General features: G+C 40.1%; 1 protein-coding gene across 1 annotated transcript; it reads left to right on the forward strand.

Annotated features, from left to right (window-relative positions):
- Positions 1-2,305: 2,305 nt before the first annotated feature.
- On the forward strand, positions 2,306-8,140 carry LOC105036257 (uncharacterized). The gene is made up of 2 exons (XM_010912017.4): positions 2,306-3,282; positions 7,803-8,140. The coding sequence occupies exons 1-2, from the start codon at positions 2,533-2,535 to the stop codon at positions 8,007-8,009; spliced, it is 957 nt and encodes a 318-aa protein (XP_010910319.1). The 5' UTR covers positions 2,306-2,532; the 3' UTR covers positions 8,010-8,140.
- The last annotated feature ends 10,487 nt before the right edge of the window (positions 8,141-18,627 follow it).

The following is an 18,627-nucleotide window of genomic DNA, read 5'->3' on the forward strand; positions in this document are numbered from 1 at the left end:
CCTGAACCTATTTAGTCCAAATGCAAATCTGCATATGGTGGATCAAACATGACTTAGATTGGTAGGTCAGGTCATATTTTGCCATCTCTATCTGAAGCATTTTTTCTTGCTTGATTAGGTGCCTATCAACATTGGGTGTTTGATTTTAGCAAAACACATAAGACAAGAGTCATCTGTTTAACTACAGATTCAATTTAAGAGTCATGTGTTTAACTAGGGATTCAATTTTGTGTCTTTTGAAGCCAAACCCAACAAAGCTAGCTAGTAACTCCGATAATACGCCATATGATGACTGCTTCGTCTTTTGGCAAGTTCAATACTACATTGTAGTTGTATGGTAAGGATTTCTTTATCATATGGCAATTTGAAGATTTTCATGCTTGTGTAGATGGAAATAAATTTCCACTTATTCCATAGACTTATTCCACGAGTTTGTTCCTCATCCGACATGCGACAGATTTGTCCCAAGGTGCAAGTTCCTCTTTTATTAAGTTGGGTGTATCAAATGTGGAGTCCAGGGCCCTAGCCCCAATTATAATGGGTCCATTTTGGAGCTAAATCCAAAAGCTTTGAAACAATGGGATCTCCTTGACGGATTATCGATAGGACTGAAATTGGATCAGATACTAGCATATCCATATCCATATTTATTTTATCTGACGAATACAAATACGGATATGGATATTATTTGGATGCAAAATTCATATCCATATTTATTTTAAATGGATACGGATACATTTTGCATACTGAAAATATGGATATAATTATGAATATAACTTAGATAATTAAATTTTATTAGGACTGAAAATAGGTCGGGCCGGTCCAGGCCACAGGTCGGACTTAAGCCTGAAAACTTTTGAAAAATCGAAGCTCAAGCTTAGGCTCGAATTAGATTGGGCCAGCCCGAATCGAAGGTAAGCTCTGAGAGGAGCTCCTTGAAGCGAACAATCTTGTCAGCATTAAGGGGCGGGTGGTGGGTCGGTGGCCTTTCGCAGCTCCTCCTCCCTCTCTCAGAGCATGGCGCGCAATCGATTAAGGATCGATGGGGGCAGCTGCGAGGCCGATAGGGATTGTGGCTCCATTGATATGCCAAATATCATGGTGATCTCCCAAAGGAAATCTAGGGCATTCATTGAATCTTCAAGACCTCCTCGGCTACCGGAAGGAGGAGGATGGTAGCCGCTAGGCCCTCCTTTGCTGCTGCGGTCAAATCTTGATGCTCGCCTCCATCCTTGCTTATGAGAAAGGAGAAGCTTCTTCCTCACCAGCCACCGTTGCCGCTAGTGGTGGCAGTCGTAGGATGCTGCTCGACATCGTCTGCGAGGATGAGAGCCTCATCTCTACCAATGCCATCAATGACTTCACTTGGAAAACATTCGAGGAGCACCTTTAGCTCTGCACCGTGATCACTTCCTCCTTGTCGTCAGTGGCCATGGATGGGATCTCGACTTTGCTTTAATGTTCTTCCATCGGAGCACTTCCTCGAGGGCTTGAGGGCTCGTTACCTTCTATGGCGGCTTCTTCTTGTCAAGGATTTTGGGGCTGCAGGCTGTGACATCGTGCTCCCAAGGGGCTCATGGCAAGATGAGAGGGAGAGAGGGGGAGAGATGGGAGGGATGAAGGAACACCGATGGGAAGATCGAACTAGGGGCCTAGGGCTAGGGATATCTACCTCTTCGAAATGAAGTGACAAACAGTAAAGAGGTGGGTCGGCAATATAAAACTTAAGTTTAAATTAAAAGTAATTAAGCAATTAGTTAAAGTTAATCCTAATCAATTAAGTCTAATGGATTAGGAATCTAGGATTGGGCTAACTCATGAGTCATAACTCAGGCTCAACCTAAATGGCTAAACCCTCGGGCTCGGGCCGGATATTCTGATTAAAATTCGAGCTTAGGCTCGGGCTGAACCAAAGATATCCCTAAGCCCATTCCAAAAAAAGAAACGAGCCCTGTATTTAGACCCAAATTCAGCCTGAAACGTTTCGGGCTAAGTCTGAAGTCCAGTTCGAGTTCGGTACTACTCCTAAACTTTATGATTATAGAATCTAAAATATTATTAAAGAGATGATAAATCAAATTAATAATATATTTACATAATTATATATTTTTTTTAAAATTAATAATATTATATAAAATTATATATAAATTCAAATATATATATATATATATATATATATATATATATATTTTTTTTTTTTTTTTTTTTTTTTTTTTTTTTTTTTTTTTTTTTGACGTATATAGATACGAGGATATTAATCAAATCCTAAAATTTTTGTCAGTGATGTGAAAACGGATATGATATTCATACCATGGCAGCCCTAGTTTCCTCCTGCGAGCTGCTCGATCCGACAAGCACCTGACTGCGGCCTCTCCACAACGTGTTCCCTCACCGCCGCTGCTGTCCCCCTACCGCTCCCCCTGCCCCCTCTCCCCTATCCTTCGTTCAAGCCTAGGACTAGGTTCAGGGTTAGGGTTTCACCCATATCTCCGGCGATCCCCGCCCCGCTTCCATGGCCGCAAACCTACTTCGATGAATGCCCCCCGAGAGCTCGAAACCCCGGCTCTCGCCACCACCGCCGCCGAAGACCGGCTGGACGGCCTCGGATTCTGGAAGTTTATGGTGGCGGGGTCGGTCGCCGGCATGGTGGAGCACCTGGCGATGTTCCCGGTGGACACCCTCAAGACCCGGATGCAGATGCTCGCCGCCTCATCCCCCCATCACGCTCCCGTCGGCCGGTTCCTCGCGGCAATCGTCCGCTCCGAGGGACCCTCTGGCCTCTACCGCGGTATCGCCGCCATGGGCCTCGGCGCTGGCCCTGCCCACGCCGTCTACTTCGCTGTCTACGAGGTCTGCAAGGACCGCCTCGGTGGCAACCGGCCCGACGGCCGCCACCACCCCCTTATCCACGCCATTTCCGGCGTACTCGCCACCACCGCCAGCGACGCCGTCCTCACCCCCATGGACGTCGTCAAGCAGCGCCTCCAGCTCCGCCGGAGCCCCTACGGCGGGGTGAGGGATTGCGTAGTTCGGATGCTTAGAGAGGAAGGGCTCGGGTCGTTCTACGCCTCCTATCGGACCACCGTCATCATGAATGCCCCGTTCACCGCGGTGCATTTCTCGACCTATGAGGCGGTCAAGAAGGTACTCAGTGGGATTACGCCGGAGAATGTGAGCGAGGAGCAGCTCTTGGTTCACGTGACTGCAGGTGGGGCCGCCGGGGCTTTGGCCGGAGCCGTCACGACTCCATTAGACGTCGTGAAGACAAGGCTACAGTGCCAGGTATGGTTGCCCTCCTGTATTCTTCGTGCTGTCCCTTGTTGTTAATATGTGAATGATGGAAAATTTGCAGTGTTAGTTACGGAAATGGGGAGAATGAAGCTTGATAATTATCAAGAAATTTTAAACTATAGATGGAAATACACAACAATCCTGGAAGACCCTTGGATGGTATCATTGATATCGGTATTTCTCTTTTATTGCTGAATTCATAGAAGCAATGCACGAGGGAATAAAACTAGTGTTCTAGTGTTTGCTGATTTGCTCTGCCAGTGAATTGTAATATTTTAGACTGATGAGATCGCTAGCTGTTTTGGTGGAATTTGGTGGACTGTGTGTGCCTGTGAGTAGTGGAAAAGAATAGGATATGACACATGATGTCTAAGAAAAAACGAAAAAATTGATGTCAAAAACAATCGGGACTGAAGAACACATTACCTTCGTGTGCACATTTTGCTGGGTTTTGTTAAGAGGGGATAATGAAAGGATGCGGAGGACTGTTGTCAAAATTAAACTAAAATCTTATACTGCTTATCACAATCAAATTTAGTTAGGTGACTTGATTTCACTTTGGATACGGCTTCTAGAATAGAGGGCTGTCCCATTTGTCTCTCAAGCAATGTGGTTGGTGTGGTGGTCCGACATCTATATGCTGATAGTGCAATTACAATTTAAAGAACGGACCTTTTATGTTTCTTCAGAATGTGAGGATTCAAATATTACTCATCAAGGTATGCCAGATTTTCAACAGGATAAGAATCCTATTTTTTGCAAGATATAAATATGACATTTCATGAATTGTAGTTTTCTTTTCTAAAGGGTATGGCAATGCACACGTGCTTGCATGCCTACCTGCCTTTTAAATTGTCTATCTAATAGAATAGCAATGTTTACCCCACTTTAAAGATTTTCAACATATTACTTTGATTTTGTGCAAGCAGCTTATCAAATTCTCGAGGACATTGATTTAATGTCTTAAGGGCATCTTTTAAGGATTCTGGTCTTTGAAGTATTAAAAGGTTCAAATCCTGATATTTGATCTTTAAATTTAGACAGCAGTCGTATACATGATCTACTTTAGGATTACAAGTTGAATAAATAGATTTTGGCCGGGCTACAAGTCTTATGGAAGTCCTCCATGATTGGTGTAGAAGCCTGAGAAATTTGAGTTTCAACAACAAAGGGGCCTTTCATTAAACATGTGGAGGTTATTGCCATATACTAATACAGAGACATACTATATCTTATGCAATTTAAAATCAAGCATGGAGCGCTGCTCTAGATTTTTCTAGATGAGTAGATTCATGAAGTAGAGGGTCAAGAGGAAAGATTTAATATAGTGTCTACATTTTTTTCTCAAGACAAAATTACAGGCCAAAGGACAAAATTCAAGTACAACCCTGTATCTCTAATCAGTGTATTAAACGTCGGTAATGCCTGTCCATTTAGCTTTTCTGAAAATCCTTTTGGTTTGATCAATCTTTTATTGACAAAGAACAATTAATGAATAAATATAATGGTAAGAACCTAATGAGCAGCATATTTTAGATGTGTCCTAGCTCTACCTTTACGACTAAATTGGTGTGGAATGCAAACCATCAAAGAAGGCTAGCTAGGAAGTATCTTGTCACATATTTGCTACACATTGTTTGTGGGTAGATTGAGACTGCAGATGTATATGCTAATGGGCTTAGAAACTTTATCTTCAAGTAGCTGTTCCAGCCTGTTTATAGATCCTTATGACTAGAGAAAAGGAGGCTGATGATGTGCATCTTGCCGTTGATTTGTGGTCAAAGTGGCAAAGTTAGTTCACTTCTAGGTGTGATAGTACCGAAAAAACAAATATATGGTATATATCAGCCCATGTTATAATTGCATTTTTGTATGATGAGCCAACATTTGGGTGGTGCTTACTTGCTGCTTGCTTGTATGGGAAGTATTTGGGTCCATATGGTTCCACAAGCACTCTTTCTGTTTATATGTGTGTGCACATGCAACACATGCATGTGGGCATGTACCTACTTGCTGCTTGCTTGTCTCTGTATTTAGTTCTGTCTCCATCTGTATGTTTATGTATATGTGTTAAGTATTGTTTGTTGTGTTTATGTGCTTGAACCATATATCAGTATAATTTTTGTCCAAGGTAAAAACCTTGATGAGATTAGATATTTGGAGAACATTTCTTCTGTTTGTTGTGAATTTGTTGTAGGACAAACATGCAGTGATGCCTTGAAGAGGGAAAAAAAGCAAGATGAATATGGTATACTGTGGATTAAAATATTTGGCAGTTAATAGAGCATATACAACATAAACTATTATAGACATGCCGAGGTGTCCCTTATCCAAGGTTTGTTGGACTGGTACTAGGGCTTGTACCAGCCAGTAACTGGTCCACTCTGGTACTGATATGTATGGTACTGAGTTGGGGTGTATCGAATCAGGGAGAGGGAGGAAGAGAGATAATACGGACAGAGGAGAGGGAGAGGCTGATGGGAGGGGGAATAGTGGGGGGGGGGGGGAGGCAGAGGGAAGAGTGAGGGGGCTCACTGAGAAGGGGAAGAGGGCAAAGGAGAGGGAGGAAGGAGAGGGAGGGAGTGGAGGAAAGGAAGAGAAAGAACTTGTCTCGGTGTTGGTTGGTGTTGTTCAGTGTCGAAGAGGGGAGAGAGAAATAGAGTGAGCAAGAGAGAAGAGACAGCGAGCACTGTTTTAAAGCTTCGATGGAATGTAGGTGGAGGGTGTGGTTTATAAACCAAACCGACCTACTGAACCATTCCGATTTGGTGGCAGTTCGGTTCAATACAGGACAAATCGTCTGGTTTGGGTTGTGTTGTGGGCAGGCTGTGGGGGGACCTCCCTTAATAGTCCCACATCGGGCAACTCTGGTGTGTGCATGTGCTTAAGTAGTGCGGGCTCCCTCTTACCCCGTGAGGCGCCTTTTGCCCAGAGGGGTTGAGAGGACAAAACCGTGACCTGTCGATCGCGTGCGGCCCGTATGGGCGGCGCCGTCGGGGAAAGCGGACAATACCTTGCGTAGTGGTGGAGAGGGGAAGGCGCCGTAACCTTAACACGTGTGCACAACAGTGGCGCGCCAGGTAGGGGTAACCCGCCCCCTGTCGCTCAACACCTGCACCCTCCAGAGTGGGGGGGCATCTGTTGTGGGAAGGCTGTGGGGGGACCTCCCTTAATAGTCCCACATCGGGCAACTCTGGTGTGTGCATGTGCTTAAGTAGTGCGGGCTCCCTCTTACCCCGTGAGGCGCCTTTTGCCCAGAGGGGTTGAGAGGACAAAACCGTGATCTGTCGATCGCGTGCGGCCCGTATGGGCGGCGCCGTCGGGGAAAGCGGACAATACCTTGCGTAGTGGTGGAGAGGGGAAGGCGCCGTAACCTTAACACGTGTGCACAACAGGTTGTTTCAGCAAATGGTACTTTTACCCATATTGAAAGGTCAGAAAAGAGTAGACTTGAATAGAACTTGGATGAGTACATACATAATAGTGATTGTCTTTGGAATACTTTGCATTAGATGGAAACCAACGACAATATGAGAATGTAAATAAGATGGCCTTGTAGCTCCTATTAATGGGTTTTTCATCTTTTCTAGTGCCGTTTGGGGGAGAGATGCATCATTTTGCAGTTGCATTGGGAAATTGTCTTGTACCTGGAAGTTCTTAAGCAATGCTCTTAAACAATTATTTAACTTCTGAGGGGTATTCTGGCACTATCTAATTTACTTTTTTTAAAGCCAAAAACCCAAAGAACTTGGAGCTCCTGTAGATATCTTATCAACAGTTGTTTATCAGATGAGCTTATCATCATCCTGTGCCTGCTTTGATTTTTTTTTTTTTTTTTTCAGCTAGCTATCTTTAGTACCGAAGGTTCTTAACTTGTACATGCATGAAAAGGAGCCTGGTTGTCTTCTAAATAATTAGCATTTTGTTTCCCATCCACATATACATGCATGTCATCTCAACAAGTAATTCTATGGTCCTCTCATTAAATGCCCATGAACAATTCTATTGCTATGTGGCATAAGGAGATTAGTGTAATTCACTGAATTTGTTGCCAAAAACTGAGTTTGACTAAAAAATTGCTAAATCAGCATTTGTGCACATAATGGGTGCCTTGAAGCATTTTGCCACCTCAATTATCCAACTAATTCTATCCTAATTTCCTGTATGTCATGCTTAATCATTTATGCTTTTGCAACTCTATTTTATCTTCTTCTGGCTTGGAAAGGATGCAGTGTTTTCCAAGCAGTAAGTTATGATGTGCTTCAGTTTAATCTTTTGTCAACAGCTGTTTCATAATTAACTATTGAAATCTCCAAGGCTGTTACCTTCAGGCTCCTTTCAAATCTTAGTGATGATGTTAACACATTTATACTTGGATGGGGCCTCATCTAAAGCATATGAGCTGCATGGGCTGCACTATTTAATGCTTATTTGTAATCTGTTGAGATGTTCCGTATTCATATGCTTTCCTCATGACAGGTTTCTCATAGTTGTCCTATGTGTCTCTGCAGGGTGTTTGTGGTGCTGATACATTTAGCAGTAGCTCAATTATTATGGCTATTAAGAAAATAGTAGCCAAAGATGGACCTCGAGCTTTAATACAAGGTCTGAAGCCCAGAGTTCTGTTCCACGCTCCAGCTGCTGCCATTTGTTGGTCCACATATGAAGCCATGAAAAGTTTCCTCCAACGTGGTTCTCGTGAGACATCTCTACCCTGATGCAGAATAGTCGCCCACCAGTCGGCCCAGCTATCCGATAATTTTTTTCGCTGGTCCTGGTAAACAACCAGCCGTAACAGTTCGGTTTTGTTGGAATTGGTAGATGTTGAAATTCACAAAGCTTAAATTTATCAGCTGTTGGGTACACCACAAAGGCTCTTGCCTGATTTTTTTTTTTTTTTTCAATCTGGTAGTCTGATAACTCATATGTGTTTCATTTGATGTGATGAACGCGAAGGGTCCAATGAGGTTAGTTGCAAGAAGTGCAGCTTCCCTCATCAATCGTGCCTGAAATTTGAAAGTTCAAAGCTGGATGGTTTGACTGAAAGCCTGGAGAACAAATATGTGGAACCAAGGCCACGTATCAATCTCTGCTACGACATTCTTGGACCAATCTTAGGAATTAAGAGTCCTCAAAATTTCATCTTTAAATGTTGATGACCGGACAACTGTTTTCTAAGGCTACTCTAAGCCCTCAGTAGCCGTGTACACCGCTAGAGAAGTGCCCTTCAGTCAAACTGGGGCTACTGGAAATCGGTGGTTCCCTTGTCTCCAAAACTGTCATCCCCTGTTTTTAGTCCCCGTAATGATGAAAATATATATTTATTTATTTTAGAGAGATGGGGATGGAAATCCACGTGTATTATAATCATCCAAGTAATTTTAAGGAGCTCTTTTCCAAAATAATATTAAAAAAAATTATTTACAAAAATAATTCAAAATTTAATTTTTTTATCAAAATAATGCAAAAGAGAAAAGCGTCATTTTGAATGGCAATTTTTTCCCTCCACGTCACCTCTTTTTTTCACGATGGCATCATCTCAAAAAAAAATAAAAATAAATAATACGTCATTTAAAATGACGTTTTTCATTTTTCCTACCAAAAAATAAAGAAAAAAATCGAGAAAGAATGAAAAAAATAATTTTTAAAATTTTAAATTAATAAATAAATTAAAATTTTAATTTTGATTGAAATTTAAAATATAAAGATTTGAATTTGTAATTCAAATAAAAAAATAATTTTAGATTTTTTTTTAATTTTTTTTAAAAAAATGTCTAAAAAAATCTTAAGAAATTTAAAAATTAAAAATATCATAGAAAATGAAAAAAAGAGAAAGAAATATGAAAGAAATAAAAATTTTAAATTTAATTGAAAAACATCATTTCAAATGCTTGTCAAAAAAATTTAAAAAAAAAATAAAAAATAAAAAGTACCATTAAAAAATAAAAATTTTAAAAAAATTAAAAAATAAGAATTATAATTTAAAATTTAAAAAAAATAAAATTTTAAAGATTAATTGAAATAAAAATATTATTTCAAATTACTTTCTCAAATTAAAATTAATTTACTTAAAAAGAATTCAAAAAAAATAAAAAAAATAGCCTAAAAAAATTTCATAAAAACAGAAAGAAACATAAAAAAATAGAAAAAATATATAATTATAAATGTGACTTAAAAAAAATTTAATTTGAATTAAATTTTGATAAAAAAATAAATGCATAAAAAAGTGAAAAAATGAGGAAAAATGTGGAAAAAAAATTGTAAATTGAACTTTAAAAAAATATATTTTTTTTAAAATTATTGTAAAAAAATTATCTCAATAAAAGAAAAAATATTGTAAAAAATAAAAAATACCCTAAAAAAGAAAAAAAGGAAAAAAATAGAATTGAAAAAAAATAGAAATTGTAATTCTAATTGAAAAATAAAATTTTTAATTTTTAATTTTAAAAAATAAAAGTTATAATTATAATTGAAATAAAAAATATTATTTTAAATAATTAAATTAATTTAAACATAATTATTTAAAAAATATTTTAAGTAAAGAAAAAGAATACGTAATAGAATGCTAAAAAGATAAAAATGGAAGAAAACTGAAATTATAATTTCAAATGATAAAAATTTTAAAATAAATTAAAAAAATATCATAAAAAAATAAATAAAAAATAGTAATAAAATAAAAATTATAATTATAAATTAAAAAAAATTTAATTTTAATTTAAATTAAAAATTATCATTTAAATTATTATCCTCATTATTTAATTAAATTTATTTATTAAAAGATCACAAAAAAATAATTAAAGAAATTAAAAAAAATTAAAAAAATCAAAAAAAAAGGAGAAAACGCCAAAGAGAATGACGTTTTCTCCTCCCCAAACCCCTTCTTCTCCCCTTCTCCCTTCTCCCTTCTCCCTCTTCTCTTTCTCCCTTCTCCCTTCTCCCTTCTCCGGCATCTCTCCGGCGGCACGGCGGCGAGCTCTCGGCGGCGGTGAGCTCTTCCCGCCTCTCTCTCCCTCTTCCTCTCTCTCTCTCCCTCTTCCCTTCTCTCTCTTTTCCCATTTCTCTCATGCCGGCAGCGGGCCGCACGTCCCGACGGCAGGCCGCGCGCCCCGATGGCGGGCCTCGACCCAGTCCTTTCCCTCTTCCTCTCTCTCTCTCTCTTCCTCTCTCTCTCCCTTTTCCTTGGCCGCCGGCCACAGACGGCCGACGGCGGGCCCCGCGCCCTAGCGATGGGCCCCGACCCTGTCCTCTCCCTTTTCCTCTCTCTCTCTCTTCCTCTCTCTCTCACTTCTCCTCGGTCGCCGGCCACAGACGGCCGGCGGCGGGCCGCACGCCCCGGCGGTGGGCTGCGCATCCCGACGGTGGGCCCCGGCCCCCTCCTCTCTCTCTCTCCCTTCTCCTTGGCCGCCGGCCACAGACGGCCGGCGGCGGGCCGCGCGCCCCGACGGCGGGCCCAGCATCCCGACGGTGGGCCTCGGCCCCCTCCTCTCCCTCTTCCTCTTTCTCTCTCTCTTCCTCTCTCTCTCCCTTCTCCTTGGCCACCGGCCACAGACGGCCGGCGGCGGGCCGCGCGCCCCGGCGACGAGCCCCGACCCCCTCCTCTCCCTCTTCCTCTCTCTCTCTCTCTCTTCCTCTCTCTCTCCCTTCTCCTTGGCCGCCGGCCACAGACGGCCGGCGGCGGGCCGCGCGCCCCGACGGCGGGCCGCGCGCCCCGACGGCGGGCCCCGCATCCCGACGGTGGGCCCCGACTCCCTCCTCTCTCTCTTCCTTTCTCTCTCCCTTCTCCTTGGCTGCCGGCCACAGACGGCCGGCGGTGGGCCGCGCGCCCTGGCGGCGGGCCCTGCATCCCGGCGGTGGGCCCCGCGTCCCGACGGTGGGCCCCGGCTCCCTCCTCTCTCTCTTCCTCTCTCTGTCCCTTCTCCTTGGCCGCCGGCCACAGACGGCCGGCGGCGGGCTGCGCGCCCCGACGGTAGGCCGCGCGCCCCGACGGCGGGCTGCGTGCCCCGACGACGGGCCCCGCATCTCGGCGGTGGGCCCCGACCCCCTCCTCTCTCTCTCTTCCTCTCTCTCTCCCTTCTCCTTGGCAGCCGGCCACAAATGCCCGACGGTGGGCCCCGCGCCCCGGTGGCGGGCCCCGCGTCCCGGTGGTGGGCCCCGACCCCCTCCTCTCCCTCTTCCTCTCTCTCTCTTCCTCTCTCTCTCCCTTCTCCTTGGCCGCCGGCCACAGACGGTCGGCGACGGGCCCCGCGTGGTGATGGGATACGGCAGGTCCGACGCGATGGGCCGCAATGACGGTGGCGCCCACGGGCTCCGACGATCACTCTTTTTTTTATCTCATTATTTTTTTTTTATTTTTATTTTTATCTCATTAGATTCAGATGTATTTTAAATTTTTAAATATATTATATTTCATGAAAACGTAGACCCGTCAATTGACCAATGTAGAATATTCTACGTTATCCGTATAAAATATATATTTTATACAGATATCGTAAAATATATACATTGGTCAATTGATTGTCCAGTTTGGACAGTTTGGGAATTGCATTTAATTCTATAGATAATTACATTATTCGAATGATATGCGGAGGGTTCGAGAGAAATTTCGGACAGTATTTTTCTTTAGTTCTCCTCACACATTTTGAGTCGTGTGGGGATAACTAAGGGGAAATACTGCCGAAATTTCTTTCGGTCCTTTTTGTGTATCGTTTGATTAATGTAATTAATCTATAGGATTAATGCAATTCTCGAATGGGATAAGATCTATCTGTACCTATTTGTTGATGATATGATGCATGTATCATGTAAATCTTTTGAAATGATAAAATAATTAATAATATTAAATATTTTAATTTTGATTTTATTGTAGATTTTTTTGAGAAAATGGCTAGTACTCGAGTTCGTGTATTATTGTATTATGATGGCATGATACAGAATGATCAAACTGGTGTGCAGTATAGTCACCCTACAAATCGGATGATTAGAATATCTTCATCATTATCACGTCAAGAATTATTGGATCATTTATACAGCAGTATTCCTGTAGACAAAGAAAAATATGAAATAAAATTGAAATGGAGATCTCCTAATCTGTCGGGACAGTTAATGCAGAGTAAATATATCTTGGTTCCAATTGATGACGATGAAGATGTCGAAGAAATACTGACATTTCCTTTGAAATATTCAGAATATCGATTTTTAGAATTATATATTGAAAAAGAAGATGTACCAAGCTTTGGATACCATAGTCGGCTTTTAACTCAAGCGGATAATAATGTTGGGCCTTCCTCACCTTTCGTAACTCCTATGATACAAACCGATAGTGTTGAGGCCGATTTTGCAGAACAACATTCCACTACTGCCGGTCCTAGCTGTCCAATTATTCCAAGTGCTATGGTGACTTCTCCTGTGTCTTCTGCTATGGTGACTTCTCCTTTGCTAGAAGTAGTGGTAAGTGCGGGAGACGACACTCATATAGGAAACGATGACTGGGTAGTCAGTGGAATAAATTCTGATAGTCTGGGTTTTGAGTCAGATGAAAATGGAGATGAAGACTATTGGATGGATGAGGACAGTAGCAGTAATGATGATGATGATGAAGATGAGAATGATGAAGAAGATGAAGATGTTCAAGCTAATATTAACGTGGAAGAACCTCAACCTCGCTTGCACGAACCTCCATAATATTTTAATGATATAAATTTAGATGATGGTGGTTGTGTTAGTGCTGGTCGAAGATTGAATTCTGACAATCAATTTTGGGACTCTTCGATGACTGAATTTTCTAAAGGTCTAATATTTGAGAGTAAAGATTATGTAAGTAGAGCTGTTGATCTTTATCACATTATGAAGCATCGGACATACAATGTAGTTCAGTCGCATTCGAAATTATGGTCCGTACGATGCGCGTCATCAGATAATGTTCAGCATTGTAAATGGAGGCTTCGTGCTGCATTGTTGAAAAAATATGGATATTTTCAAATCACAAAATATGAGGGTCCTCACACTTGTTTGTTTACGGGATTGAGTCGAGACCACAAACATGTCAGTGGAAAGATGATTAGCACATTAGTCCAACATATTGTTGAGAAAGATCTCGGTGTTAAAGTTGAAGCTATTGTGGCAGCCGTTAATGATCAATTTCAATATACAGTATCATACAGGAAAGCATGGTGTGGAAAGTAGAAGGCATTGGTTGATATTTATGGAGAATGGGAGCCGTCTTATGCTAAATTACCTTATTATATGGCTGCACTTCAACATGCAAATCCTGGTATAGTTGTTTCATGGAATTTTTTTCAAGTTGTGAATTCCAATGTTCGAGTTTTAAATTATATTTTCTGGGCTTTCAAACCATCTATCCAGGGTTTTACGCACTGCCATCCTGTAATCAGCATTGATGGCATGCACTTGTATGAAAAATTTAAAGGTAAGATGTTAATTGCAACAGGCATTGATGCAGAGAATGGGATATTTTCATTAGCATATGCAATTGTCGATGAGGAGACGACTGCAAGTTGGAGTTGGTTTCTTTTCCAGCTCAGAACACATATCGTTAAAGATAGAAATGGAATATGCTTAATTTCTGACAGGCATCCAGGTATATTAAATGCCATCGCAGATGAGTCTATTGGATGGAGTCCACCACGTGCCTATCACCGATACTGTTTAAGATATATCTGCAGTAATTTCAACACTCATTTTAAAAATATACAGCTGAAAAGAGCAGTATGGCAAGCAGGAAGCGCTCATCAAGTTCGCAAATTCAACTTTATCATAGGTAGGATCAGAACAGTGAATGAAGAGGCTTGGAGCTGGTTGTCTGAGATAGAAAAGGAGAAGTGGACATTGGCACATGATGATAGCCTGCGCTATGGTGTCTTAACTACAAATTTGTCGGAGGTTTTTAACAGTATTTTATGAGGAGCTAGAAATGTGTCAATTATAGTTTGTGTTCAAATGACATTTTATCGTCTTGTCAAATATTTCAATACGAGGCATGCCCAAGCCTTGAGATATGTAGAGGAGAATCCAAATAATCTTTTTACTCCTCATGTTGCAATTAAGATTGCTGAAGATCAAGTTAAAGCTAACCAGCACCGAGTAACAGCATTCAACCTTCAAAGAGGTATATATGAAGTGCTTACGAGGAGAGCAAGTGGAGGGTTACGAGGTGGAGAAAATTCTCATACTGTTACTTTAGCTGAAAAAAAATATTCTTGTAGAAAGTGGAGCATGTACAAATATCCATGTTCACATGTTTTAGCTGTGTGTCAAGAAATTGCTGTACATTTTAGTGGTTTTGTGGATGATGCATATATAATTACAGTATATATGAATGCTTGTAGCGGTGATTTTAATCCATTACCACATGAAGATTATTGGATGCATACACGTATGTTCAAATGTGTTCCTGATCATCATCGTTTGAGATCCAAGCAGAAAGGTAGACCAAAGTCAACGAGACTACGAAATGAGATGGATGATAGGCAAATAAGAAGTAAAAATCACTGTGGCATTTGTAGGGAACAGGGTCATGACCGCCGTCGCTGTCCTAGAATACTTCAACATACTTTAACTTCAAGCAGTGGAAGAAATTAAAGGCTTTGAAGATTTATTTTTGTCATTATTTTATGAATTTCTGTGAGATTGTATTTGAATTTACGTGTTTAATATCTTAGGATGAACTGAATTTTGTGTTTAAGTTGTATTGTGTGACAATATTGTGTTAAAAAAAATTTAAAATATATTATCTTATTTTTTAATACATCTGTGATAATATTGCTTGAGACAGCGTATTATGGCTTACGATCCGTGGTATCCCGATCCTCGAGACAGCAGTATTCTTACATTGCAAGAGCACCATCGATCACAGACTATTTTAGATGGCGGCGTAAGCATTACAATCTTATTTACTATTTAAATTTTTATTTTAAAAATTATGTACGTTATCTAATTATTATATTTTATTACAGGAGCCCAGACACCTTCATCTACGACGATCCGATGCTGATTTCTGGAGGACAGAGGACATCCCACATAGAGTGTTAGATTATTTACGATATCTAAGATTTTATGGAGTATATCGGATTGGTCGTATACAGATGGACGTTGGTCTTATTACTGCTTTGCTTGAGAGATGGCATCCAGAGACATACACATTTCATCTTCCATTTGGTGAGGCGACCATCACTTTACAGGATGTCAGCATCCTTACTGGACTACCAGTTGATGGAGATCCAGTTATCGGAGTTGATCCCACGCTTACCATTCCGGAGTGACAGGCTTTGTGCTTGCGATTGTTAGGGTTTGAGCCCGACGCATATTTTTTCGATCATTCACGACTCAGGATTGAGTGTTTGGATGATCGTTATCGATATTTTCATATTGCGGATGATGCACCAGAGGAGATGGTGCAGCAGTATGTTAGGGGTCAGGTGCTGCGGTTGTTAGGTGGTGTCCTGTTATCCGATACTTCATCGAATAAGATGAAGTTGATGTTTTTGTCATTATTAGAGGATTTAGACTTCGCTCGTCGACTCAGTTGGGGCAGTGCAGTACTAGCTTGCCTATACAGAGCTATGTATCGGGGTTCTTATGCTGATCAGAGCGAGATTGGTGGTTATCTTATATTATTACAGGTATGTGAATTAATTTTTTTTTAATATTTAATTATATTTTATATTGGATATATCATTTATTTAATTTTTGAAATTTACAGATTTGGGTATGGGAGCGTATGCCGACTATCAGTCCATTACGACGACAGTTGCTCGAGATGCCATCAGAGCAGCAGGATCCTGATGTTCCATTCAGACTAGACGGACCATTGGGATACAGGTATCGAAATATTTTTTTTTTTATTTTAAATTTATTATTTTAAATTTATTTAATATTAATACATTGTGAAACAGATGGAACATTGCATTCAACATTCATCACGTATCGACGAGAGTGGCACGGGTTTATAGGTGCCAGTTGAATATATTAGTTGATACATCTAGACGGATAAATTTTAAATTTTTTACAAATATCATTTTACAGTATTCATAATCTATTAAAATTTTAGCTTACTAATTTTTTTTATTTTAACTATATCAGTTTTTGTGGGAGCCATATACAGATGGGATATTGGCTATACTGCCGCAGATGTGTACAGTTGGACACGACATATGGACTGCTAGGGTGCCACTTATTTGTTTTGATGTGGTAGAGTGGCATCTTCCCGATCGTGTCCTGCAGCAGTTTGGTCAGACTCAGGGCATCCCAGAGCAGTTTGATACCAGCCAGGGACTTCATCGTATTGATCGATGAGGGAGAGCTCGTATTGACTAGCATATCAGACATGCACAGTACATCGATATTTGAGATGCACGTCAAGATCACATTGTTCATGGTGATCCTATTTTGAGAGACCGTTCATATACTGATGACTACATGGCTTGGTTTTTTTAGCATTACGGTGCGAGTCATTGGACAGTCTCAGTATGCAGTTTCTGGATACGAGGGTGAGAGTTCTACTGTACGTCTTTTGGTAAGATTACGAAAATTACTTTATGTTATTTGTGTTATATTTTTGTTTTATATTTTACACTATACTGACTGTTTTATACTGACTGTTTTATTTTTATTTTGTAGACTGATTCTATGTCGGATCTCGTGTTGGACGCTCGTCGTGCTTTATCTACGACTGATGAGGACGAGCGGATTCGAATACTACGGGAGATAGAGAGAACAAGTTTCAGAACATTGATGGCGATTGGTGTTGATCCACATACCTGTGCGCCTTGGTATGGAGCAGCTCCGACGCCAGATATGAGTTATACGCCGTCACCATATGTTTCACATATGCTATCACCGCATATTCCGCAGATGTCATCATTCGATGCTGCACAGATGCCACCACCTTTTGATCCACAGATGGCAGCGCCTTCTTCTTCCTACATCCCCCAGATGAGAGAGTTGAACGGATTTCTCAATCCGTAGATGATCCGACAGCATCAGTTATTCCTGAGCAGCATGATCAGCAGATCTCCTCCACTGATATAGGGGAGGAGCCATCACAGCAGGAGCAGCCGGCGAGGATCTTTCTGAGAAGGTCTAAGCGACCACGGGCACTGCGACGTCCTTGTGAGACTTAGTCTTTGTTATATTTATATTTAGTATTTTTTATATTTTTATTGTACTATTTTTTTGTACGTTTGACATTTTTATTCTATTTAATAATATTATATTGATTTTATTTTATATTATTTAATTTCAAGTGATCGGATATTATGATTTGTGCATATGGATACACATATTCCAACGTGTCTCAGAACATTAGGAGATAAAAAGTTATGCTGAAAGGACTATAAAAATTATAATGTAAAATATCGAATGTTGCTCTTTGAATTGATTTTGATGGTTATAAAGCATTTGAGGGGATTACTAATGATTTTGGCTTGGAAAAAGATTTATTGTATTTCAGAGATAAAATCGTAATTTTATCAGATCTGATTCAAAAGTCTCAAGAGTAAGAACAAAAGATGTGTAATCTATTGGAGGTAATTTCAATATTTTTGGAAGTATATTTTGTAAGAAAAATAGGTTTATATTTTTGAGTCGACCCCATGAATCGACTCATGGCTAAAAGGGCTTAACGGCACGTAAAATTTTTGGCTGCCACATTCTGTGAGTCGACCCTTTCGCTTTCTTTCTGGTAATTTTTATTTTTTAAATTTATTTTTTTTGGATATTTTTTTTAAAATTTTAATTTTAAATGAGAAAAGTAAATTGAAATGATTTTTTTTATTTCATTTAAAATTATTTTTTTTTTAAATTTAAAATTATTCTTTATATTTTTTTACTAACCTTTTGACGTCGGTAGCCAATGAAAAAGAGGGAGAGAGAGAGGAAGAGGGAGAGAGAGGAGGCAGCTCACCGTCGTGCCACCGGAGAGACGCCGGAGAAGGGAGAAGAGGGAGAAGGGAGAAGGGAGAAGGGAGAAGAGGGAGAAGGAGAGAAGAAAGAGGGAAAGGAGAAAACGCCATTCCCTTCGGCATTTTCTTTTTTTTTTTAATTTTTTTAAATTTTTTTCATAATTTATTTAATTATTTTTTTGATTTTTTTTGATTTATTAAATTTTTTAATGAGGATAGTAATTTGAATGATAATTTTTAATTTAAATTAAAGTTAAATTTTTTTAATTTATAATTATAATTTCTATTTTATTACCATTTTTTCTCTTTTATTTACTTCTTTTATGATATTTTTTTAAATTTAAATTTTTAATTTTTATAATTTGAAATTATAATTTTAGTTTTCTTCCATTTTTATCTTTTTGACATTCTATTACGT

The sequence above is a fragment of the Elaeis guineensis genome, chromosome 6 (genome assembly GCF_000442705.2).
Source record: "Elaeis guineensis isolate ETL-2024a chromosome 6, EG11, whole genome shotgun sequence".
Lineage (NCBI taxonomy): Eukaryota > Viridiplantae > Streptophyta > Magnoliopsida > Arecales > Arecaceae > Elaeis > Elaeis guineensis.